The sequence below is a fragment of the Trypanosoma cruzi genome, genomic scaffold (genome assembly GCF_000209065.1).
Source record: "Trypanosoma cruzi strain CL Brener 1047053515943 genomic scaffold, whole genome shotgun sequence".
NCBI lineage: Eukaryota > Euglenozoa > Kinetoplastea > Trypanosomatida > Trypanosomatidae > Trypanosoma > Trypanosoma cruzi.
In genome coordinates this window covers 1-8,991 of record NW_001849150.1, presented here as the reverse complement: position 1 = coordinate 8,991, position 8,991 = coordinate 1, and the positions used below count along the sequence as shown (strand labels likewise).

The 8,991-nt window shown below is 54.7% G+C and overlaps 4 protein-coding genes across 4 annotated transcripts, besides 4 other annotated features; all 4 read left to right on the top strand.

Annotated features, from left to right (window-relative positions):
- Window positions 1–8,991: a sequence feature (areas not merged during assembly with more than two copies in the genome that could not be assigned to a particular haplotype).
- Tc00.1047053507487.30 (mucin TcMUCII, putative) lies at window positions 1,176–2,051 on the top strand (the record flags this gene model as incomplete). Its single annotated transcript, XM_800704.1, has 1 exon — window positions 1,176–2,051. The coding sequence occupies one exon, from the start codon at window positions 1,176–1,178 to the stop codon at window positions 2,049–2,051; it is 876 nt and encodes a 291-aa protein (XP_805797.1).
- Window positions 1,858–1,939: a microsatellite.
- On the top strand, window positions 2,614–4,092 carry Tc00.1047053507487.20 (mucin-associated surface protein (MASP), putative; the record flags this gene model as incomplete). The annotated part of the gene is made up of 1 exon (XM_800703.1): window positions 2,614–4,092. One exon carries the CDS (start codon window positions 2,614–2,616, stop codon window positions 4,090–4,092), a length of 1,479 nt encoding a protein of 492 aa, XP_805796.1.
- Window positions 5,970–6,500, top strand: Tc00.1047053507487.15 (uncharacterized protein; the record flags this gene model as incomplete). Its single annotated transcript, XM_800705.1, has 1 exon — window positions 5,970–6,500. One exon carries the CDS (start codon window positions 5,970–5,972, stop codon window positions 6,498–6,500), a length of 531 nt encoding a protein of 176 aa, XP_805798.1.
- Window positions 6,178–6,203: a microsatellite.
- Window positions 7,644–8,480, top strand: Tc00.1047053507487.10 (mucin TcMUCII, putative; the record flags this gene model as incomplete). Its single annotated transcript, XM_800702.1, has 1 exon — window positions 7,644–8,480. The coding sequence occupies one exon, from the start codon at window positions 7,644–7,646 to the stop codon at window positions 8,478–8,480; it is 837 nt and encodes a 278-aa protein (XP_805795.1).
- Window positions 8,287–8,368: a microsatellite.

The following is an 8,991-nucleotide window of genomic DNA, read 5'->3' as shown; positions in this document are numbered from 1 at the left end:
GGCGTCGTTGCCGCTTTTTGTGGCCTCCCATGCCGATTATTGTCTGTCCGCTGATCATGGGTGGTGTGCCTCCACTAGTGACGTCGTCTGCAGGCATTTCACAGCACCAGTGAAACGCACATCACGTCGCATGCTTTGGCTGTGGATATGGTGTCGTGCATGCAGCCGGCATTATTTTGCCCGACTCCTTTTCACTGCCTTGCGACAAATAGATGCGTCGCCGCCCGAGTCATTCACTGCAGCTCCGTGTGTTGTACTGCCAGCACAATACTCTCGTGTTGTCTGACGCCTGGCTGACAGTCAAGCACCACTGCGTTGGGGCATGCAGGGATGTGGACTGCCGCTCACGGTGTTGGGCACCGCTGTTTGGATGCGGTGGCCACACGAGCGGATGTATTGTGGCACAATGAAATGCGCGAAATATGCGGAATCACAGCGGCTGCAATAATATCAACGGTGTGGCACCACGGAATGTGAGAGGAGGTGATGCATGATGAATCACAGTGGGCGGCATGCGAGGGAAGTGCACCGCGACGGAGCGTCACCCCGCCCTCAGCCTGCAGGGGAATGTACGCCCACAAGAATATATGGTCGAGGCACCACCAAACACACATGCCCTTCTGTGCGCCAATAAATAGGAGCGAAGGTGCGTTCTGGTGCGTGGGAGTCCACTCACATATTCTCATTTCCACCGCAATAAACGGTGAGGAATCAGGTGCCACAGCAACGAAGGAGGAAATAAAAACATCTATTGCAGCACTTTTACCAGCGAAAAGCAGGAACAACACAAATTGAATTATTGGCTGCACCAACACAATAAAAATTCACAAGAGAAGGAAACAGTTGTGCACACTGCAGGAACCCCCAACACACGATGCAGGCATGAAGGTTTACCCTCCGCAAAAACAATAACAACATATGCAGACACCTTCCACCCTCCAAAAAGAAACACGAATAAATGGCTGCTTTATTCCATTCGTTGCGCTTGACTTTGCGTGTGCGGCTGCTGTGGTGGTGGCTGCGCTTCCCGTGGACCAACAATCCACGTGGTGTGCGGGGATCTCTCCTTTTCATGGTTTCTTTGCTGTTGTGTTGCTGTGTGCGCTGCACCTATTCTCGTGTGTGTGTGCGTGTCCTCCGTGAGGGGTGCAGACACGACGGACCGCTCTCGCCGTATGTACATGCGGTGGAGCCTTGTGTGCCGCTCCTGTTTGCTTCTCTTTCCTCCATCTGTGTGTGTTGGTGTTGTGGCAGGGCTGTGTGTGTGTGTGTCTGTTGCCGTGGATTGGAGTGTGTGTTGTGCGTGGTGTGCGGCGTACGGTGCATGCCTGGCTGCTGCCCTCTCCTCATGTGGTTTGCCCTCTGTGTGTGTCTGCCGCACCTCTCGTCTCCCCTGTTGCTCTCCATGTCCCTCACCGTGCAGATCAGCTCCACACCACCGAACGACCACACTCACGATGACGACGTGCCGTCTGCTGTGCGCCCTGTTGGTGCTTGCCCTGTGCTGCTGCCCGTCTGTGTGCGTGACAGGGACTGGTAAAGAACAAGGTGGGGTCAACGGTTCAACGGCTGCTCAGCCACCGGGAGCAAGTGTTCCAGGACCCGGTGGGACAGGGTCGCGAAGTACGTCCAGTACTGCACAGACGCAAAGTGTGAACCCCACATCACAAGCATCAAGTGCGGGAACCGGTGTACGAGGGAGTCCAGATACAGAAAGTCTGGAGTCTATTCCAAAAGAGGAACAGGCAGCAGGTGGGTCCGATGGGTCAGGGTCGTCAGGTGGGTCGGTTAACCCAACTGCAGCATCAAGCTCCGTGACCGGTACGGTACCGGCAAAAAGTCAGAAGGAACATGCGCCAACAACAACAACCACTACTACGACAAAAGCACCAACTACCACCACCACTACGACGACGGAGGCGCCAACCACAACGACCACCCGCGCACCGTCACGTCTTCGCGAAATCGACGGCAGCCTCAGCAGCTCTGCGTGGGTGTGTGCCCCGCTGCTGCTCGCCGTATCCGCGCTGGCGTACACCGCTCTGGGCTGAAGAATTGTGTGCGGGCTGTGCGTGCCAGCACTCAACCGCGGGGACTTGTGTGCGTCTGCTGTGGTCCGATGTACTAAACAGGATAAACTAATGATTGTGTTTTGCTTCACTTGCTTCCGCTGCCCTGCTGTGTGCTCCTTGCCGCTCCCCGCATCCGTCACGTTGAACGCACCCCAGACACACTCATATGCATGGCACGCACACAACTGTTTGCGTGGAATCGCATTTGAGGATGGGTGCGTGCGCGCTGGAGCCATACTGTGCAGCCCTTTGTTTTGTGTATGTTCACATTTCTTACTTCATTGCTGTTCGTTTACCTGTGTTTTGTTTCTAATTGTTTTGTGTGTTTTCTGCTTACTTGCTGCGGGGCGTTGTGTGTTTTTGCCCTTTCACTGATTCCAACTGCCTCATGGTGTGTGTGCGCTGCCGCTGCTGGGCTGCTGCCATTTGTGACTGTGCGGTGGCTGTGCGTGGTGTAGCGGCCGTGTCTCTCCTTTTGCTTCCGCTCTGCGTTGACGGGGAGTTAGTTTGTGCTTAAAGCTACACGCAAGTGACAGGAGTGATGGCGATGATGATGACTGGCCGTGTGCTGCTGGTGTGTGTCCTCTGCGTGCTGTGGTGCGGTGCCGGCGGCGGTGGCTGTGATGACACACCGCAGGCTTTACTTTCTGGCTCTGGTGGCGGCACGGTTGTTGGTACTGGTGTTGGCCAAAGTGGTGGAGCTGACAATGCTTTGTTTGCTTCTGAAACTAATGGGGAAAGCGAGGGGCATCGTTTGGAAGGGACGGATTTTGGGCAAATAAACTCATCCCCTCGCGGTGGAACTGTGGGGCTAGAAAACAAGTTGGCAGTGATACCTGCGGGATCTCCGGTAACACGCAATCAATTGTTGTCGAATGAAGCGCTGTCTTTGCAGTCACCACCATCACCAAAACCATCAGCACCAGAATTACAGGATTTACCAGAAGGCCCAGCAGTATCCGGTGGCAGTCAAGGTGGTGGAGCTGACAATGCTGTTGGTGGTGTTGTTGGCCCCAGTGGAAGTTCTTCTGGAAGTGGTGTTAAATCTATGGTATCTGCTTCTTTTTCCGCCGGTACGCTTTCACCCCCTAATCCCGTTGACGGTGATGTTTTGCAGGGCGGCAAGGGTACGACAGCCACCCTGAGCATGGATTCTTCAGAAGAAAGTTTTAAGTCACAATCAGCAGAGCCCCCAGCACCCGCACAACCCAACTTGGATAGACAAGAGGCGTCAACATCTAATGCAGAAAACCATTCCTCTATTAAACCACACACCGCAGGAAATCAAGTTGTTAATGGCGGTGCAACTGGAAAGGAGAACAAGCAGAGGGCCGCAGTGACGGGGGGACCTTCCAGCGTCACACAATCAACAACATTGCAACCAGCTCCACAAGAACAACCAAAAACCGAACTAATAATAGTGCCCGCAGGAAAAGAACGCACAACAGACCCACATAGTCGAGAAAAAGAAGAAAGAGACTCCAAGAAAGCACCACCACCACCACCGGCAAATTCAGCAGGAGGAACTCCAGCAGCAAAAGACTTACAAATTTCAACAGAGGAAATGCACCAAACGTCACCGTCAGAAACCCAAAAAGAGCTTTTGGGGCAAGAAACGCCCTCAAAGGATGACGCAGAAGATCAAAACACTGAGGGCACAGCAACATCGGATTCGGTGAAGGACGAAGCTGCCAGCAGCTTAGTGGAAACAACAGCTTCACCCATCTCTACAAGTGGCGGTGCTGATACAAAGAGTGTAGCGAGTAAGGATGCTGATAATGCTCAACAGCCCAATCATAAAGAAACACACAAAGACCCCGAACCTCAAAATACGAATCCTGCTTTTACAGCCACTGAGGCACTACCACAAACAGCAATACCACTCACCACCGCTCCAACAGATGATAAGACCACACCTGGCGACAGTGACGGCAGCACCGCGGTGTCCCACACCACCTCCCCTCTTTTGCTTCTTCTTGTTGTTGCGTGTGCGGCTGCTGCTGCGGTGGTGGCCGCGTGAGAGTGAGGGAGAGAGAGCCGTGCACCGCCCGCACACACACTCGTCCTTCTCACTCACTCTCTGTGTGTGTCCCCTTGCATGGACTCTCGCCCTCACCTCATCCCACGAAGCACATACATAATGTGCCCATTGTATATATTGCATGCACACCCATGCAGGCCCGTTGGTGCTCTCTTTTGCACGACACGCACCGCTGCCGTCCTGCCTGGCTGCATGGGCGGAGCACCGTAACTGTTTCTGTTGTGTTTCCGTTGCATTGAGTGGGCGACCTCTCTCTCTCTCTCTCCTTGTGTGTGTGTTTTGCTTTACGGGAGCAATGAGAGTGTGTGCGCTGGTCGTCCCACCTGTTGCTGCGCGTCCCCACTGCTGGGTGGACGCCCCCACGCTTCGGCTTTTTTTGTTGGTATTTTTTATCCTCTGCCTGTGTTGTGGTTGAGTGCACCCATCCTACTTTTTTTGATTGCTGGTTTGCTTTGACTGCGGACGCCTGATTCCTCTTTGTGTGTTCCCACATTGTTTTCTTTCTCCTTCTAAAAGTGTCAGCCACTCGTATCCTTGTAAAGCCACCACGTCCTTCTCTTTTCCACATACGCCATGCGTCAGTTGATCCACGGCACCCCACGGTCTGCAGCGCTGCTGAAGCTGCTTGTGATGATGCCTGCGACGTGAATTGCCAGCGAGTGCTTTGCTGTCACCCTGACGTATCCTTTGCTTCCTTGACGATGTAGGGCGTACCGACGGCGCGTGGGCGTCTGTGGCGCTGGTGGGGCACGTGCGTCTCAAACCGTATGATGCGTCGCAGGTGTGCAGCGTCGTTTCGAAGCACCAATGGGCGTTTCTACTCATCATGGCGTCCACAACGGACCCGGATGGCAGCAGGTGGCACTGCGATTCCTCCTGGTCTTGCACAGCGACTTCTTGGACGGCGCGCTTGATTGGCGGCACTTGGGGCTTTTGTGGGAGAAGGTGGGAGGCTGAGGGCATGAGGACTGAATTGTTTTGAGTGGCAGCGTTCCGTTGACTTGCGGCCGGTCGTTGCACTCTTTTGGGGTTTGGCGGCCCGTCTCTTTTGTTTACTTCCCACCGCAGCACGTGGACAACACTGGTCCGAGGAACACTTGTTTAGACGGGTGTGAACTGCTGCCGTGCGTGGTGCATGGACTATTTGATTGTGTGGGGAGGTGCATGGAGTGACGAATACTTCTGTTTGGCGTGTCGCGGTGTGTCGGAATGATGTTCGGAAAACATGTGAGGGTGTTGTTTGTAGTTTGTGTGTCTTCTCTGGTGGAGCCGACATGTGTGCGGGGATTGTGGCATTGCTGGCTGACGGTTCCACGTCACTTTTCAGCATTCCTGGATGTGCTGAGGAATGACGGCTGACGACCAGCGTGTTGGCACTGCCGGTGGGAATAAGTACACGAGGAATTGGCCATTTTCTCTTTCCCATGCTGGAGCCGATGGACTGGCACGAGGGCACCGGCTGCGGGCTGCCTGCCAGCACGTGTGAGCAGCGGATCCATGCACACACAGACGCTCATCACAAGAGCTTGTGTGATCACAGTGGCTTTTGTGGCGTGCTTTTTTGGGCGTCAGCCCGTCGGAGAATGTGTGAAGCAAACGGCTGACGGAACACGAGGAAAATAAGTGCGTGCACTGTGCCGTGTTTCAGCGTCGATGGCAGAGCGGCAGGAGGCCCGTGCTGGCAACTGAGATCTTTGCGTCGCGAGGGATGTCCGTGTTGATTTTGGATCGTCGAGGGTGAAGTGAATTTGCTGCTGCCCGTGTGTGTGGCCACTCCGGCAGAGGGCGAACACAAAAGGGAAGGATGCAGGCGCTGCGTGTGTGTGCAGGTGCCATGCAACAACGTCACAACAAACATGCTGCGACTCGGTGACCCTCACATCGCTGTGGTCCTCACGAACAGCTCAGGCACGGCCCGCATCGATGCACTTAGTGGACGGAGTGAGGCATCTTTTGAGGCGCAGCAGGGAGCAGGATGTGTTGACGCAGCCACGACGTGCATGGAGTGTCACGACGGCACAGCCGGCTGTGGCTGGTGGAATAATTACTTCTCGGAGGCAACAAAGAGAGAGAGAGAGAGAGAGAGAGAGCTGCTGCTGTTGGCGTCGTTGCTGCCTTTTGTGGCCTTCCATGCCGATTATTGTCTGTCCGCTGATCATGGGTGGTGTGCCTCCACTAGTGACGTCGTCTGCAGGCATTTCACAGCACCAATGAAACACACATCACGTCGCATGCTTTGGCTGTGGATATGGTGTCGTGCATGCAGCCGGCATTATTTTGCCCGACTCCTTTTCACTGCCTTGCGACAAATAGATGCGTCGCCGCCCGAGTCATTCGCTGCAGCTCCGTGTGTTGTACTGCCAGCACAATACTCTCGTGTTGTCTGACGCCTGGCTGACAGTCAAGCACCACTGCGTTGGGGCATGCAGGGATGTGGACTGCCGCTCACGGTGTTGGGCACCGCTGTTTGGATGCGGCGGCCACACGAGCGGATGTATTGTGGCAGAATGAAATGCGCGAAATAAGCGGAATCACAGCGGCTGCAATAATATCAACGGTGTGGCACCACGGAGTATTTGTGAGGGGGTGATGCATGATGAATCACAGTGGGCGGCATGCGAGGGAAGTGCACCGCGACGGAGCGTCACCCCGCCCTCAGCCTGCAGGGGAATGTACGCCCACAAGAATATATGGACGAGACACCACGAAACACACATGCCCTTCTGTGCACCAATAAATAGGAGCGAAGGTGCGTTCTGGTGCGTGGGAGTCCACTCACATATTCTCATTTCCACCGCAATAAACGGTGAGGAATCAGGTGCCACAGCAACGAAGGAGGAAATAAAAACATCTATTGCAGCACTTTTACCAGCGAAAAGCAGGAACAACACAAATTGAATTATTGGCTGCACCAACACAATAAAAATTCACAAGAGAAGGAAACAGTTGTGCACACTGCAGGAACCCCCAACACACGATGCAGGCATGAAGGTTTGCCCTCCGCAAAAACAATAACAACATATGCAGACACCTTCCACCCTCCAAAAAGAAACACAAATAAATGGTTGCTTTATTCCATTCCTTGCGCTTGACTTTGCGTGTGCGGCTGCTGTGGTGGTGGCTGCGCTTCCCGTGGACCAACAATTCACGTGGTGCGCGGTGATCTCTGCTTTTTCGATGGTTACTTTGCTGTTGTGTTGCTGTGGGCGCTGCACCTATTCTCGTGTGTGTGTGCGTGTCCTCCGTGAGGGGAGCAGACACGACGGACCGCTCTCGCCGTATGTGCATGCGGTGGAGCCTTGTGTGCCGCTCCTGTTTGCTTCTCACTCTTCCATCCGTGTGTTGGTGCTGCGGCAGGGCTGCGTGTGTGTTGTGCGTGGTGTGCGGCGTACGGTGCATGCCTGGCTGCTGCCCTCTCCTCATGTGGTATGCCCTCTGTGTGTGTCTGCCGCACCTCTCGTCTCCCCTGTTGCTCTCCATGTCCCTCACTGTGCAGATCAGCTCCACACCACCGAATGACCACACTCACGATGATGACGTGCCGTCTGCTGTGCGCCCTGTTGGTGCTTGCCCTGTGCTGCTGCCCGTCCGTGTGTGTGACAGGCACTGGTAAAGAACAAGATGGGGTCAACGGTTCAACGGCTGCTCAGCCACCGGGAGCAGGTGGTTTAGGGGCAAAAAATACGTCCGCGACGTCAAGTTCAAAAGCTCCGGCCGTTGCGTTACCGTCAAAGAGTCCGGGGACCGGTACGGTAGAAATTCCGGGGAACAATGCGGAACAGCCACATGGTATGTCTGGTTTGCAAGGGGCAGGAGATGCGGCGAACCTTAATGGACAGGAACCAATTACGGAGTCCAGTAGGTCAGACTCAGCAGAACCGACTGAAAAGCCACAGGAACGGGCACCAATTTCCGGGACCGGTGGGACAGAGCCGCTGAAACAGTCCAGTACTGGACAGACACAAAGTGGAAACCCCACATCACAAGCATCAAGTGCGGGAACCGGTGTGCCAGGGAGTCCAGATACACCAAGTCCGGGGCCTATTCCAAAAGAGGAACAGGGACCAAGTGGGTCCGATGGGTCAGGGTCGTCAGGTGGGTCGGTTAACCCAACTACATCGTCAAGTTCCGTGACCGCTTCTGTACCGGCACAAAGTCAGAAGGAACATGCGCCAACAACAACAACCACTACTACGACAAAAGCACCAACTACCACCACCACTACGACGACGGAGGCGCCAACCACAACGACCACCCGCGCACCGTCACGTCTTCGCGAAATCGACGGCAGCCTCAGCAGCTCTGCGTGGGTGTGTGCCCCGCTGCTGCTCGCCGTATCCGCGCTGGCGTACACCACTCTGGGCTGAAGAGGTGTATGCGGGCTGTGCGTGCCAGCACTCAACCGCGGGGACTTGTGTGCATCTACTGTGGTCCGATGTACTAAACAGGATAAACTAATGATTGTGTTTTGCTTCACTTGCTTCCGCTGCCCTGCTGTGTGCTCCTTGCCGCTCCCCGCATCCGTCACGTTGAACGCACCCCAGACACACTCATATGCATGGCACGCACACAACTGTTTGCGTGGAGTCGCATTTGAGGATGGGTGCGTGCGCGCTGGAGCCATACTGTGCAGTCCTTTGTTTTGTGTGTGTTCACATTTTTAACTTCATTGCTGTTTGTTTAGCTGCGTTTTGTTTCTAATTGTTTTGTGTGTTTTCTGTTTGCTTGCTGCGGGGCGTTGTGTGTTTTTGCCCTTTCACTGATTTCAACTGCCTCATGGTGTGTGTGCGCTGCCGCTGCTGGGCTGCTGCCATTTGTGACTGTGCGGTGGCTGTGCGTGGTGTAGCGGCCGTGTCTCTCCTTTTGCTTCCGCTCTGC